Source organism: Chiloscyllium plagiosum, unplaced genomic scaffold (genome assembly GCF_037043375.1).
Source record: "Chiloscyllium plagiosum isolate Xiang-an unplaced genomic scaffold, Cpla_swu_hap1 HiC_scaffold_1, whole genome shotgun sequence".
Classification (NCBI taxonomy): domain Eukaryota; kingdom Metazoa; phylum Chordata; class Chondrichthyes; order Orectolobiformes; family Hemiscylliidae; genus Chiloscyllium; species Chiloscyllium plagiosum.
Window position 1 is genome coordinate 16,134,702 of NW_028270139.1, and position 15,928 is coordinate 16,150,629.

At 43.9% G+C, this 15,928-nt stretch overlaps 1 protein-coding gene across 1 annotated transcript in view; it reads left to right on the forward strand.

The window, feature by feature from the left end:
* LOC122554097 (putative ATP-dependent RNA helicase DDX60) overlaps positions 1 to 15,928 on the forward strand; it is a 101,391-nt gene that overhangs the window by 30,193 nt on the left and 55,270 nt on the right. The window contains exons 8-12 of the mRNA XM_043698564.2: positions 3,474 to 3,618; positions 5,083 to 5,238; positions 9,446 to 9,551; positions 11,551 to 11,666; positions 12,257 to 12,450. Coding sequence (XP_043554499.2) covers positions 3,474 to 3,618; positions 5,083 to 5,238; positions 9,446 to 9,551; positions 11,551 to 11,666; positions 12,257 to 12,450 — 717 coding nt within the window. The remainder of the gene's footprint in view (positions 1 to 3,473; positions 3,619 to 5,082; positions 5,239 to 9,445; positions 9,552 to 11,550; positions 11,667 to 12,256; positions 12,451 to 15,928) is intronic.

Below are 15,928 nucleotides of genomic sequence, written 5' to 3' on the forward strand. Positions count from 1 at the left end.
GCTCGCTCTCATTCTCTCGCTCGCTCTCATTCTCTCGCTCGCTCTCATTCTCTCGCTCGCTCTCATTCTCTGGCTCGCTCGCTCTCATTCTCTGGCTCGCTCGCTCTCATTCTCTCGCTCGCTCGCTCTCATTCTCTCGCTCGCTCTCATTCTCTCGCTCGCTCTCATTCGCTCGCTCGCTCTCATTCGCTCGCTCGCTCTCATTCGCTCGCTCGCTCTCATTCTCTCGCTCGCTCGCTCTCATTCTCTCGCTCGCTCGCTCTCATTCTCTCGCTCGCTCTCATTCGCTCGCTCGCTCTCATTCTCTCGCTCGCTCGCTCTCATTCTCTCGCTCGCTCTCATTCGCTCGCTCGCTCTCATTCGCTCGCTCGCTCTCATTCGCTCGCTCGCTCTCATTCTCTCGCTCTCATTCTCTCTCTCTCATTCTCTCTCTCTCATTCTCTCTCTCTCATTCTCTCGCTCGCTCTCATTCGCTCGCTCTCATTCTCTCGCTCTCATTCTCTCGCTCGCTCTCATTCTCTCGCTCGCTCTCATTCTCTCGCTCGCTCTCATTCTCTCGCTCGCTCTCATTCTCTCGCTCGCTCTCATTCTCTCGCTCGCTCTCATTCTCTCGCTCGCTCTCATTCGCTCGCTCGCTCTCATTCGCTCGCTCGCTCTCATTCGCTCGCTCGCTCTCATTCGCTCGCTCGCTCTCATTCGCTCGCTCTCATTCTCTCGCTCGCTCTCATTCGCTCGCTCTCATTCTCTCGCTCGCTCTCATTCTCTCGCTCGCTCTCATTCTCTCGCTCGCTCGCTCGCTCTCATGCTCGCTCGCTCGCTCTCATGCTCGCTCGCTCGCTCTCATTCTCGCTCGCTCGCTCTCATTCTCGCTCGCTCGCTCTCATTCTCGCTCGCTCGCTCTCATTCTCGCTCGCTCGCTCTCATTCTCGCTCGCTCGCTCTCATTCTCGCTCGCTCGCTCTCATTCTCGCTCGCTCGCTCTCATTCTCGCTCGCTCGCTCTCATTCTCGCTCGCTCGCTCTCATTCTCGCTCGCTCGCTCTCATTCTCGCTCGCTCTCATTCTCGCTCGCTCGCTCTCATTCTCGCTCGCTCGCTCTCATTCTCGCTCGCTCGCTCTCATTCTCGCTCGCTCGCTCTCATTCGCTCGCTCTCATTCGCTCTCCTTCGCGCTCGCTCGCTCTCCTTCGCGCTCGCTCGCTCTCCTTCGCGCTCGCTCGCTCTCCTTCGCGCTCGCTCGCTCTCCTTCGCGTTCGCTCGCTCTCCTTCGCGCTCGCTCGCTCTCCTTCGCGCTCGCTCGCTCTCCTTCGCGCTCGCTCGCTCTCTTCGCGTTCGCTCGCTCTCCTTCGCGCTCGCTCGCTCTCCTTCGCGCTCGCTCGCTCTCCTTCGCGCTCGCTCGCTCTCCTTCGCGCTCGCTCGCTCTCCTTCGCGCTCGCTCGCTCTCCTCCGCGCTCGCTCGCTCTCCTCCGCGCTCGCTCGCTCTCCTCCGCGCTCGCTCGCTCTCCTCCGCGCTCGCTCGCTCTCCTCCGCGCTCGCTCGCTCTCCTCCGCGCTCGCTCGCTCTCCTCCGCGCTCGCTCGCTCTCCTCCGCGCTCGCTCGCTCTCCTCCGCGCTCGCTCGCTCTCCTCCGCGCTCGCTCGCTCTCCTCCGCGCTCGCTCGCTCTCCTCCGCGCTCGCTCGCTCTCCTCCGCGCTCGCTCGCTCTCCTCCGCGCTCGCTCGCTCTCCTCCGCGCTCGCTCGCTCTCCTCCGCGCTCGCTCGCTCTCCTCCGCGCTCGCTCTCCTCCTCGCTCGCTCTCCTCCTCGCTCGCTCGCTCTCCTCCGCGCGCGCTCGCTCTCCTCCGCGCGCGCTCGCTCTCCTCCGCGCTCGCTCGCTCTCCTCCGCGCTCGCTCGCTCTCCTCCGCGCTCGCTCGCTCTCCTCCGCGCTCGCTCGCTCTCCTCCGCGCTCGCTCGCTCTCCTCCGCGCTCGCTCGCTCTCCTCCGCGCTCGCTCGCTCTCCTCCGCGCGCGCTCGCTCTCCTCCGCGCGCGCTCGCTCTCCTCCGCGCGCGCTCGCTCTCCTCCGCGCGCGCTCGCTCTCCTCCGCGCGCGCTCGCTCTCCTCCGCGCGCGCTCGCTCTCCTCCGCGCGCGCTCGCTCTCCTCCGCGCTCGCTCGCTCTCCTCCGCGCTCGCTCGCTCTCCTCCGCGCTCGCTCGCTCTCCTCCGCGCTCGCTCGCTCTCCTCCGCGCGCGCTCGCTCTCCTCCGCGCGCGCTCGCTCTCCTCCGCGCGCGCTCGCTCTCCTCCGCGCGCGCTCGCTCTCCTCCGCGCGCTCTCGCTCTCCTCCGCGCGCGCGCGCTCTCCTCCGCGCTCTCAGGCATGTACACACGTGCGCATACACTCGTTCTGTCTCTCTCTTGCACGTGTACACATTCATGCGTTTATGGGGTGAATTTGTATTTATAGAATTATATTTGCAGATACATTCTATTTTCCTCAACACTTCACCACTGATGCCCAGTACCAGGAGCGTTGTGTACCATCTACAAGATGTACTGCAGCAACTGACATGGGCTCCTTCAGCGTCCCCTTCCAAGCCCATGACCTCTACTACCGAGAAGAACAAGACTTGCAAATGGACTCAACCTCTAGTTATCCAAACTACATATCATCCTGACTTGGAATTATATCACTTTGTTGTCGCTAGGTCAAAACCCTGGAACACCATTGCTATCTGATTCGTGTACCCCTATGCGTTAATGTACTTCAGGAGGGCAGCTCACCACCACCTTGCCGGTAGTTAGAGCTGAGCTAGTAACATCCGCATTTCATGATTAAAGATATATCAACAAACTGAGCTGTGTGGCAAGTCTTGTGGTTGACTCCACCAACAAAATGAGAATTTCCAAATCTATTTTGCGACCAGCTTTTATTTTGAAACCGGATCCTTCAACAGGCCTTTGACCAGTTACTCAGATACGTTTTGGAAGATGTTGTGCTGATTGAATATTGGCAGTCTTACTCCTGAATTGGGTATACTTTGTCCATTTTGTTTTGGTAAAATAAGTATACCCCATACGAATGAATCTCTGCATTTCTGAACAGTATTATAAAATGTTATTTGCATGCTGTCTGTTTATAAGTGTTTTAACTTAAACATGATGCAGTAAGTGTATGAACAGAGTCAGAATGTTAGATACTGAAATTTCACCAGTAGAATCCAAATTTAAATCCACCCTAACGAATGAATGAAGTTGTCTTAGTCTTCGCTTGGGAGAGTCAGTCGAGTTACTTCTGAAATCTGCCTAATTTAACAGTCTCCATCGGACCCCACAAAATAACTCTGGCCTTTTGAATGTATAGAACCAGCCTTTAAAATGGTCAGTGCTAGTTCCTAACAAAGTGTTAGGAAAAATATTTACACCACGAACAGGTGGCTTTGTTTAAAATTAGGAACGATGGGGATATTACACTTTTTCACATTTTCAAAATTTCATTCACAGATTAATATGAATGAGCATTTCGTCCTAAAGAACCTTGATATCACAAAGAGCTCGAGAAGTGACCTGATGCATTTATGTGACTTGAGTGATAGACTACTATTAACAAGATTGGCAGTTGGTTGCAGCACAATGACAGATCGTGCAGGTAATGTTTTTGAAAGAGGACAAATTACCCATTTACTTTGTTTGCTTGATTTTTTGTAGTTTTGAACTTTTTTTTTCAACTTCAGCATTGACAACTGCTGCAGCAGTCCCAAATTAGTTCCAGGTCAGATACAGAAACTACTTTTGTAACTTATCTGTCCATTCCCCTCTACTGTTTGTGCATCTATCCAAGTAGAGTTGACCAAAAAATGAAAAGGTTGTTGCCAATTGTTTGAAGTCAGTCAAGTCGACTTTGTATCCTTGAGAGCATTATATCTCTGCAGTCCTTATGTTGATATGTCTCATGCTCATGTCTCCACTGTTGAGTGTGTGCCTCGTGGTGCAAAATAGCTTTACCCGTTTTCAGATTTCAAAACATGGAGTGAAGAAAACTCGGCAATCTCATCAAGCCAGATTCTGCCACAGGCCACTTGTATGCCTTCTGAGAGTTACATGCACATAACTAACCTCAAAGGTAATTGGACAGTGCAACAGTATTTTCTATCCTGTATGAACAGAGACATCCACTTGATTAGCCAAGTGGCTTAGAAGTATTAGAATTTTTTTTATTTGAGTGTGGAATTTCCAAACCCCGCAAGTAAACTTCCATTCATGAATCACTATCTAACATCCTTGGGGATGGGTTTGCTATTGTTCAGAACTTAATTGGACCAGCAATAAAAATACTGTGGTTACAAGAGCAGGTAAGATTTTGGGAATTCTGCAGATATTAACTCATCTCTGATTCTATTAAGTCTGAACACCATCTGGTGAGCACAAGCAAGCAGTGTGATGCTATACTGTCCAGTTACTTGGACTAGTGCAGCTCATTCCAATTCTAGAGATTGGATACCATCCATGATGAAGCAGCCTGCTTGCTTAGTTCCCAAGGCACCATACTAAACATTTGCTCCTTTCATCACGAATGCAGTGGTGTACAAGATTCAGTAAAGAAGTTTGTCAGTTCTGCTTTGACACCAGTGATTTCTACCACTTAGAAGGACAAAGACAGCAGCTGCCATGCAGCATCACCACCTGCAATTTCCCTTCCAAGTTTCACATCATCTTGACATGAAACGTTATCACTTTTCCTTCACACTCCGAGTCAGTCTTCTGGAACTTCCTTCCTAACAGCATTATGGGTGGGTGTCTCTCCAACGGTATTTGAAGTAGGCTGATCACAAGACTCTTCCCGACTGCAGCTAGGAGCTAACAATGCTGATCTAGCCATGGATAAAAATAAACAAAAAGAATCATGCCAATATGAATGCAATACTGACTCATAATTTGGAAATGTCCTGAATAAAGCTATGCTGTAAATACTTGAATGTAATAGCACTGATTTTACAGTATTCCCAGCCAAAGTTACATTGGCAATAATAGGGCTTTTCTTTCTTCAAGTATTTTTGTACTGCAAAGATAGCGCGGTTTACTATATTGAACATTATCTGTTTTTATTATACAGATTCCATTTCTCTGGGAGAGGTAATTGAAAAAGAGTGCAGGCAAATGTGGGACGGTTTGACCAGCTTAATTTCTGAATGTGACATTGGGAATGCATTTCCTTTGCAAATTGCATCAAAGCTGCTGGTGCAAGAGAATGATGGCTTAATTAAAGAAGGTAATTAAGTTTTAACGCGATGGTTATGTAATATTTTCTGGTAGCTTTGATCTAAGTAAGGGTTCTTCGTACTAGGAAATATATCAAAGATTCATTGTGTACAAATATTGAATCTTTACTGTTTGCATAATGTTTGAATTGAATCAGGGAATAAACAAATTCAAGAGGCTACAGAGAGGTTTCTGGAAAGTGGAAAGATTTAGTGAGGGAACTCCTAATGTAGGACTGAGTCATCTGAAGTCTCAGCTGACAACTGAAAAGTGGAAATGATGAAATTACACAGAAAATTTGAGTCTGAAGACACGAAGGGGTTCCGGAGGAGTTGTCAAGATTGCAATAGAATAAAGCCATGACCAATTCATTGGTGCAAACAAAAGAATTGAAGTGGAGCAGTTAGATGGATCTGGAACCACACAGCTCTGTTAAAGAGGCGGTGAACAAGATTCAGTGAAGAAGTAAAACCAGTTTGGTCTGATTTTTGGAGAGTGGGACTGAATATCCATGAAGAGAGACTTTTTGGAAAAAAAAACTCTTTTCAAGCACTTGAACAATTTTCTTTATAAATAATTTACTCTGCTTTGAAAGCTGCTTTGTGGGAAAACAGTTCATGTACTAATCTGAGTGGGCCAGGAAAATGGTTGAGGAAGGTTTTGCCCTGTATTTCCTTCTATCACAGGATTGTCACCAGAACAGAGGCCTTTCATGACTAGTTGTCTGTCTTTGGGAATAATCTTCTGCTAGTTACTCCCAAAAATTTAATAATTAAAACTTTATTATATCTCATTAATTTATTCTTTTCACAGAAGCACTGAATCAATTCAAGCCTTTTTTCAAGCCTAACAGTGTTTATTTTGTTATTGTTCTCATTAGTTTAGGCTGTTTCCTTTCCATTAATCTACTTTGTATAAGAGTATACAGAACGGAATGCTATATTCTCAAATATTATCTAGTCAAACTAAATATTTTATATTCAGCACTCGTGTATAAGACTTAATATGGTTTATTCTTTAAATTGACTGCTCTCTGCAAGTATATTTCCTTGGGGTTTTTGCTACTTTTTCCACGTAATTTTAGCAGATGAACAAATAAATATTAGCTTTACAGAATAGTTTTTTTCTGAGTAGATGGCTGCCATGCTTCTTTATTTCAGTTGTGACTGGACATAGCATCACAAAATGGTTAGTGTAGGAGGCAGCCATTTGGCCTATCTTGCCTGCACTGACTGTGAATGACCATTATGGCTCCATGCCATTCACCTCCCTTTGCCCTCTAACCCTGCACATTATTTCAGTTCAAATAATCTTCTTATATCTTCTTGAGCACCTTGATCGAATCTGCATTCGCACTTGTAGACTATAACTACTTGCTGTATGAAAAAGTCTTTTTCTCATCACATTTACAGTATAAATAGATAAGTATGAGGTTATCCACTTTGGCAGCAAGTATAGGAAGGCAGATTATTATTTGGCTGTAAATTGAGAGAATGAATCTTCAGCAAGACCTAGGTGTGCAGGTACAGCAGTCCTTTAAAAAAAGGTAAATAATTTGTCAGTCTTTAGAGCGAGGGGATGCAAGTACACGAACAAAGATATCTTGCTGCAACTACATTGAGCATTGTTGAGGCCATGCCTGGAATATTGAGTGCAGTTTTGGTCTCCTTATCTGAAGACGGGTCCTCGTGCTATAGAGAGAATATAGGAAGGGTTTGCCAAGTTGATTCACTGGAGGTTAGAAGAATGGGGTGGGGGTCAAATCTCATAGAAACATTTAAAATTCAAACAGCACTAGACAGCTTAGATGCAGGAAGGATGTTTGCAATGGATAAGGGGTTAACATTTTGAGATTGAAATGAATGTCTTCAGCTTGTGGAATTCATTACCACAGAAGGTGGGGTTGAGGCCAAAACATTGTTTTTAAGAAGGTAGAGAGACCTCTTCCGGCTGAAGGAAACGAGACATTTGGGGAGGGTGGGTTTGGATATTGAGCTCTGATCATCCGTCATTATATTGACTGGCTTACTCTTGCTCCTGTCTTCTATGTTTCTGTTAGCTTGTACAAACTACTTTCCAAATTTCGCATGTAGGAACAGGTTCTCCATACCTACCTATTCCAGATGCTTGAAAATGTCATATGCCATTTTTCTAGAATGTTCACATCCTTCCTGAAGTTTGGCTGTAAATTGAGAAAATGAATCCAAACTACATGCAACTTTGAGGTCTAACTATGCAAATTCAGCACAAATTCTTTGCTCTTCATTTCTATATTCTTGTTAATGAAATCTGTATGTTTATGTAATTGCTCTCTTGGACTGTCCTACCACCTTTAATGACTTACGCACTCAGCTCTTTACTCCTGGGCATTCTTTAGAATAGTACCCTTTAATTTTAATTGTCTCTACCTTCTTTCTACCAAAAATGTATCAAATTACTCTTGAACTTTATCTACACCTATATGCTCATTCCACCCACTTGCCCATGTCATTTGGAGTTCTACACTGTCTTTCTCACAGTTTACAATGCTTCCAAGTTTTGTATTGTCTTTAAAATGTATGATTGTTCATTGTCCCCAAGATCTAGAAAATAAAAGTCCCAATACGAAATGCTGAGGAACTCCTTCATAAACTTTACACAGGCTGAAAAAATATCCACTAATCATTACTTTTTCCTATCACTCAGACATTTTTTTAAACTAGTGTTATTATTCCTTTTAATTTAACTTGGCTGATGTGCGTCAGTCTATCTAATTACTTTCTGGAAGTCCATGTACATTATGACAATTGCATTGTTCTCAACAACTTTATCTCTTTAGGAGCACTCCATGCAGGTTGGACATAGTCCATCAGGAAATCTATACTGGTTTCTCTTTATTAACCTTTTGTTTCTCGGTGGACTATTGATTCTGTCCTAAATTATTATTTCTAGACACTTTCTCACCACCAAGTTAAACTGAGTTGTCTGTAATTGCTGGGTTTATCCTTGCATCCAGACAAGGACATATGTCTGCAATTCTCCAGTCCTCCAGCAGCATCCTGAATCTAAGGAAGACTGAAATTTCATTGTCAGTACTTATGCAGTTTTCACTTGCTTCCTTCAATATCCTTAGATGCATCTCATCCAATCCTGTTGCCTTGTCAACTTTAGGAATGAGCAGTTTATCCAATATCACATTATCAGACTTGAACTCTTTCAGCGACTGAATACTCTCCTCTTTCACCATGACCTTGGTGGCATCTGCTTCCTTGGTAGAAACAGATGTAAGGTATCCATGACCCTTGTTTCAACTTATACTGTTTTCTCAGCCCTAATCAACCCTACTCCATGTGCAATCCTTTCATGATTTATGTACCCATAGAAAACTCCTTGTTGTCAATCAGTAGTTAACCTTGATCCGAGTAGCTTGCTGAGATATTTCAGGGGGCAGTTAAGATGGCAGATTTCCTTCTCACACATACACTTAAATGACTCTTCCATAGTCACAATTTTACTGGCTTCTAATTCCAGATTTCTAAAATATATTTGAACTTGAAATCCACTCTTTTCATGTTGGGATTTGAACCCATTTGTCTGGGTCTCCGTTTACTAGTCCAGTGATATTACTGCTCTACCATGATTTCCCCAACAGTAAAGTTTCGTTTTCCCCAATAGGATCACGGATTGTTTTCAATAGATTGTAGTTAACACACATTTGACCAGTTTTGGGGAGATCCATTTCATAAACGAACAAATTCTTCCCCATCTAATTATCCAACATGGCATCCACTTGCACTGTCATAGTGTCATTTGAAAACCAAATATATTTCTGAAAATAGGCTGCAGATTCTTGCATGCCCTTATTGTTTCAGAATATTTAGAAGTGATTTAGAACTTGCTGAGGAGGGGGAGCTTTGAGCTCATGTCAGGTTTTAATGGACCAGGAACTAGTGCAGTATGCTTTGTGGTGGGCAAGTTAGAAGGAAGGAATCAAAAGAGCTGAATTGTAGTATCACAGATGGCTTGTACAATGTGTCGGAGATGAGTAATAGTATCAGCTATCCTGGAAATAAATAGATTTAAATGATATGGTAACGTGTGATGGGCTTAATAGAAAAAAATCGAATGTTGCTTTGTGAAGCTTGCATGTTATATTTCGCTACATGAAAAATTAATAGTTTTAAAATGTGTTCTAACAATTGGGTAGTGTCATTATTGTGTTGCCTTTGTTTTACCAGAATGTACTGTGGAGGTACTTCCTGAAGTAGGTTTCATCCCAGTGAACATTCCCCTGGTTGAAGAATATGCTGGAGATGTTTTAAAGGTTATGCCTGTATTAAGCAAGTAAGTCATAGAGATGTACAGTATTTGAATTAAATTTATAATTTTGTGCATTTTTGCCCTTTTTAAAATTGATCTGCTGACTGCTTTGTTTGGGGGGGGGGTGGGGACTTTGCTTGCGGAAGCATGTAGAGTGTGCAAAGAACTGGATCTTGTGAGGTGGATCAGTAGTAAGTGACAAAGGGCTGTTTGTGGTGAAAAAGAGCAGTGAAGCATGAGAGTACAACAAAAAACATTACCCGAGGTGGGGGGGGAGAAAGAGCTCCAAGAACGTGTTTCTGGTGATGTGGATGTATGTGATTGGTAAATTTGAAAAAAAGTAGAATGTAAGGGAAGACCAAAAACTGATAGTTTGGCTGGAAGGTAAGGGCATTTCTGGGGATTTGGGGAGCAGAGTAGAAGGGGGAGGGAGACAGTGTACACAAAGGTGATATGGGAGAGGAGCAGGAGCACAGGAGTGGTGGTCTCCAATTGGAATAATGTAGAAGATAAAATCACTTAAGATGAGTGGCATGGGAGATGTGTAAAGGCATGTAATAGGGATGTCAGTGGGTCAGATGATGGAATTGGCTAAGCATAATTTAGCTGTAGATGTATTGAGGGTTGCATATGTTTTACAGAGCATGTTAGTATTTTCTGACTGGACGCCTGGTCGAACGCCTTCAGTAAAGTGTTCGTCAAGGTTCCTCATGGTAGACTGTTTAGCAAGGTTATATCTCTCGAATGCAGGGAGAACTAGCTATTGGGATACAGAACTGGCTCCAAGGTAGAAGACAGATGTATTGGTGGAAGGTTGCTTTTCAGACTGGAGGCCTGTGACCAGTGGAATGCCACAAGGATCGGTGCTGGGACCACTACTTTTCGTCATTTATATAAATGATTTGGATTTGAACATGAGGTATATTCAGTAAGTTTGCAGAGACACCAAAATTGGAGGTGTAGTGGACAGCGCAGAAGGTTACCTCAGATTACAACGGGATCTTAATCAGATGGGCCAATGGGCTGAGGAATGGCAGGTGGAGTTTAATTTAGAGAAATGAGGTGCTGCATTTTGGAAAAGCAAATCTTAACAGGACTTATACACTTAATAGTAAGGCCTTGGGTGTGTTGTTGAGCAAAGAGACCTTGGAGTGCAGCTTCATAGTTCCTTGAAAGTGGAGTCGCAGGTGGATAGGGTAGTGAAGAAGACGTTTGGTATGCTTTCCTTTATTGGTCAAAGTGTTGATAATAGGAATTGGGAGGTCATGTTGCGGCTGTACAGGATGTTGGTGAGGCCACTGTTGGAATATTGCGTGCAATTCTGGTCTCCTTCCTATTGAAAGGTTGTTGTGAAACTTGAAAGAGTTCAAAAAAGATTTACAAGGATGTTGCTATGATTGGAATTTGGAGTTATAGGGAGAGGTTGAATAGGCTAGGGCTGTTTTCCCTGGAGCGTCTGAGGCTAGGTAGTGACCTTAGAGGTTTGTACAATCATGAGGGGCATGTATAGGGTAAATAGACAAGTCTTTTCCCTGGGGTGGAGGAGTTCAGAACTAGATGGCATTGGTTTAGGGTGAGAGGGGAAAGATATAAAGGGGACCCCAGGCAACATTTTCAGAGGGTTGTGCATATATGGAATGAGCTGCCAGAGGAAGTGGTGGAGGCTGGTACAAGTACAACATTTAAAAGGCATCTGGGTCTTATATAAATAGGAAGGATTTAGAGGGTTTTGGGCCAAATGCTGGCAAATGGGACTAGATTAGGTTAGGATATCTGGTTGGCATGGACGAGTTGGACGGAAGGATCTGTTTCCCTGCTATATATGAGTCTATGTATATTTGAATTGTGCTGATTTTAAGTTCTCCTTTGCAGAGGCAAAAGAAGTGCTGATTTAAATAGTGTGGGAAAGCATGAAATAGGAAGCCAATTCTTAAGCCAAAAGCTTGCATGTTTGCCCGCTGGTGATATTTCACAAGCTATAAACTGTCTCATTGTGTGGTAATGAAATTTTTTTTTAATACAGGGACAGTTCTGTGGTCACATCACTTTCTGAAAACAAAATGTTTGATAATCTTTTGGATTGGTCTTTGGATAAACCACTCAGTGATGATTATGAAAGGACCAAAGCGTCAACATTTGGTAAGTTTGTTAATAACCGATTTGTGCCAAGTAATCTTGTTTATTTAATCCTGTAAAATCTATGCAATATTGATCAGGTATAAGTATTCAGTTTTAAATGACAAATCCATATTTGATTTAAGGCTGTCTGCTGTAGCAACATGTAGGGTTTTATTTCATTAGGTATCAACTGTAACTATTTTAATTGTTGCATAGAAGGCTGGCATGAAGAAGGACGAAGGGCTTCTACGGTGCTGTACTGTTCTACGCTCTGTCGAGTCATAGTGAAGTACAGCAGGGAAACAGACCCTTTGGTCCAACTCATCCATGCTGACTGGATATCCTAACCTAATATAGTCACATATCCCTTTAAACCTTTCCTATTCATATACCCATTCAGATGCCTTTTAAAGGCTGCAATTATATTATACCAGCCTCCACCACTACTTTTGTCAGCTCATTCTGTAAATGCACCACACTTTGCGTGATGTTCCAATTATGTCGAGTATGTTACATTGATAGTAATTTCTGGGCTACTAATCCTAACTGAACGGAAAGTTAACACAATGTTCTGTTTGTGTTTTATTCTTATCAATTTAATGTCTGCACAGGAGAGAAAACAAATGATCCTGTGGTGAGGAAACGCATGCTTCGAAGCTATCAGAAGTTGGTCCGATTTCACCGATTCTATGGATCAACACTAGAGGGCAATATCACAAAGAACATTATTACCAATGTGCAAGGGGCAACAACCACAGCACCAAAACTGTCCAATGTCATAAGTGGGAAAGGCAAAAAGTTACCGGTAAGTAATATCTGAGAGTTTTAAAATGCCTTATCAGTTTTATTATTAGTTTTTATATTTTTAAAAATCAGATTATGGAATTGCTATTACATGTTTTTCTTACAAATTGTCACAAATTTAGTAAGTAATTATTTTGTATTAACCCAAATGGATGTTTTTTTCTTTTAGAAAGCTTTGCTGATGAGCACCAAACAAATCACTTTACGGCATGGGGAGGTATCTGATACCTCCAAGAAGCAATTCCAGACTGGGTATTATGTAATGAGAAAGGAACGTTTGGCAATCTGTGTGCAACCCCTTAGGGCAGAGTGATCACAGTATGAGAGACCATTCTTCATTAAGATGGAGAGTAGTATAATTAATACTGAGGTTAGGTTCCTAAATCTAAATAGAGAAAACTATAATGGTATGAGGTGCGAGCTGAGTATGATAAAATGGGGAATGTTTTCTGAAGTGATAATGTTGAATAGGTAATAGCAAACACTTGATGTGCAGAGGGGAACTGCATCGATTGTTCATTCCTGTCAAGCAGGAAAATAAAACGGAAAGGTGGCCCATCCACAGCTAGCAAGGGCAATTGGGGATAGTATTACTGTGGTTCTGTTCGCCGAGCTGGGAATTTGTGTTGCAGACATTTCGTCCCCTGTCTAGGTGACATCCTCGGTGCTTGATAGCCTCCTGTGAAGCGCTTCTGTGATGTTTCCTCCGGCATTTATAGTGATTGTATCTGCAGTTTCCGGTTGTCAGTTCCAGCTGTCCGCTGCAGTGGCCGGTATATTGGGTCCAGGTCGATGTGCTTATTGATTGAATCTGTGGATGAATGCCATGCCTCTAGGAATTCCCGACAGTTCTCTGTTTGGCTTGTCCTATAATAGTAGTGTTGTCCCAGTCGAACTCATGTTGCTTGTCATCTGAGTGTGTGGCTACTAAGGATAGCTGGTCGTGTCGTTTTGTGGCTAGTTGGTGTTCATGGATGCGGATCAATAGCTGTCTTCCTGTTTGTCCTATGTAGTGTTTTGTTGAGTCCTTGCATGGGATTTTGTACACTACATTGGTTTTGCTCATGCTGGGTATCGAGTCCTTCGTCCTGGTGAGTTGTTGTCTGAGAGTGGCTGTTGGTTTGTGTGCTGTTATGAGTCCTAGTGGTCGCAGTAGTCTGGCTGTCAGTTTGGAAATGCTCTTGATGTATGGTAGTGTGGCTAGTCCTTTGGGTTGCGGCATGTCCTCGTTCCGTTGTCTTTCCCATAGGCATCTGTTGATGAAATTGCGCGGGTATCCGTTTTTGACGAATACATTGTATAGGTGTTCTTCTTCCTCTTTTTGCAGTTCTGGTGTACTGTAGTGTGTTGTGGCCCTTTTGAACAGTGTCTTGATGCAACTTCTTTTGTGTGTGTTGGGGTGGTTGCTTTCGTAGTTCAGGACTTGGTCTGTGTGTGTGGCTTTCCTGTATACCTTTGTGGTGAATTCTCCGTTCGGTGTTCTCTGTACCATCACGTCTAGGAATGGGAGTTGGTTGTCCTTTTCTTCCTCTCTAGTGAATCGGATTCCTGTGAGTGCGGCGCTGATGATCCGGTGTGTGTTCTCTATTTCTGTGTTTTTAATGATTACAAAGGTGTCATTCACATATCTGACAGAGTTTGGGTTGAATTTGTAGTAAGACTGTTTGTTCTAATCTTTGCATTACCGCTTCTGCTATGAGTCCAGAGATGGGTGAGCCCATGATGTACCGTTGATTTGTTCATATATTTGGTTGTTGAATGTGAAGTGTTGTGAGGCACAGGTCCAGTAGTTTGAGTGTGCTGTCTTTGTTGATAGGTTCAACGTCTTGTTGTCTGTTCTGTATGTCCAGCAGGTTGGCTATTGTTTCTCTGGCTAGGGTTTTGTCGATAGAGGTGAACAGTGCCGTTACATCGAATGAGACCATGGTTTCTTCCTTGTCTATATGTATATTTCTGATGATGTCCAAGAATTCCTGTGTTGATTGTATAGTGTCTGGATCCGCTGATCAGGTGTTTCAGTTTCTGCTGTAGTTCTTTAGCCAGTTTACAGACGCTCACAACAGACTTCACAAATACAGACAAGAAATTGCGCGCCAAAAATCGTTAATTTCAAAAACCACCAATCAGGAATGGACCCAGACCATAGAACAGGCCGTCACCATAGGACAGAACAGGACCACACACCGCAAAAAAACGGCACTAAAAGAAAAAATGGCCAAACTAACACACAACAGAGAGGACACCACAACACACACCTGGGTTAGAAACCTCTCCCACAGACAGCTCACAGACACGGAAAGAACAATACTGGCCAAGGGACTCAACTACAACCACAGGGACGCCAAGACATCAGACTTCCTAGTGGCACGAGAATGCACACTCAGGAACAATGGACTGACAGAAGAGACACAACAAACAGTGAGACAAAGTATCAGACCTCTGATAACAAGGAAAAGACAAACACATAACCTCAACACCAAGGAGAGGGAAGCACTAAAATCACTAAGAAATGATAACATAATCATACTACCAGCAGACAAAGGCAGAATGACGGTCAAAGCAGACTACATCCAAAAAGCGCAACAACTACTTGCAGATACCAACACCTAACAAAAGAGGGAGTTTGACACCACCCCATAGCTCACCAATAGGATAAAAAACACACTGAGGAACCTGCAAAAAAAACGGACAGATAACCAGGTTTGACCTACAAAGAATGAAACCTGAAGGCAACAACACCCCCAGATTCTATGGACTACCTAAAGTGCACAAACCAGACATCCCACTCAGACCCATAGTTTCACTACCAGGGACACCATCACACAAACTGGCAAAAGAACTACAGCAGAAACTGAAACACCTGATCAGCAGATCCAGACACTATACAATCAACACAGGAATTCTTGGACATCATCAGAAATATACACATAGACAAGGAGGAAACCATGGTCTCATTCGATGCAACGACACTGTTCACCTCTATCGACAAAACCCTAGCCAGAGAAACAATAGCCAACCTGCTGGACATACAGAACAGACAACAGGACGTTGAACCCATCAACAAAGTTGGCATACTCAAACTACTGGACCTGTGCTTCACAACACACTTCATAATCAACAACCAAATATATGAACAAATCATTTGAATAAACTTTTTCTGAGTGGCATGCAGTGACTAGTGGATTACTGCAGGGCCCAGTTCTTGAAACCTAGCTATTCACAAAGTACATGAATGATTTAGATGAAGCTAAATGTAATAACCCTCAAGGATGCAGAGATTTTGCAGTATGATTTGGACAGATTGAGAGAGGGGCACACAGATGGCAGAGGTAATATTATATGGATAAATGAGAGGTTACTCACTCTGGTGCAAAAGCAAAATAGCTGATTATCTGAATGGTGATAGATTGGGAAAGGGAGAGGTGCAAAGAGCCCTGGGTGTCATTGTAACCAGTTGCTGAAAGTAAACATGTGCAGCA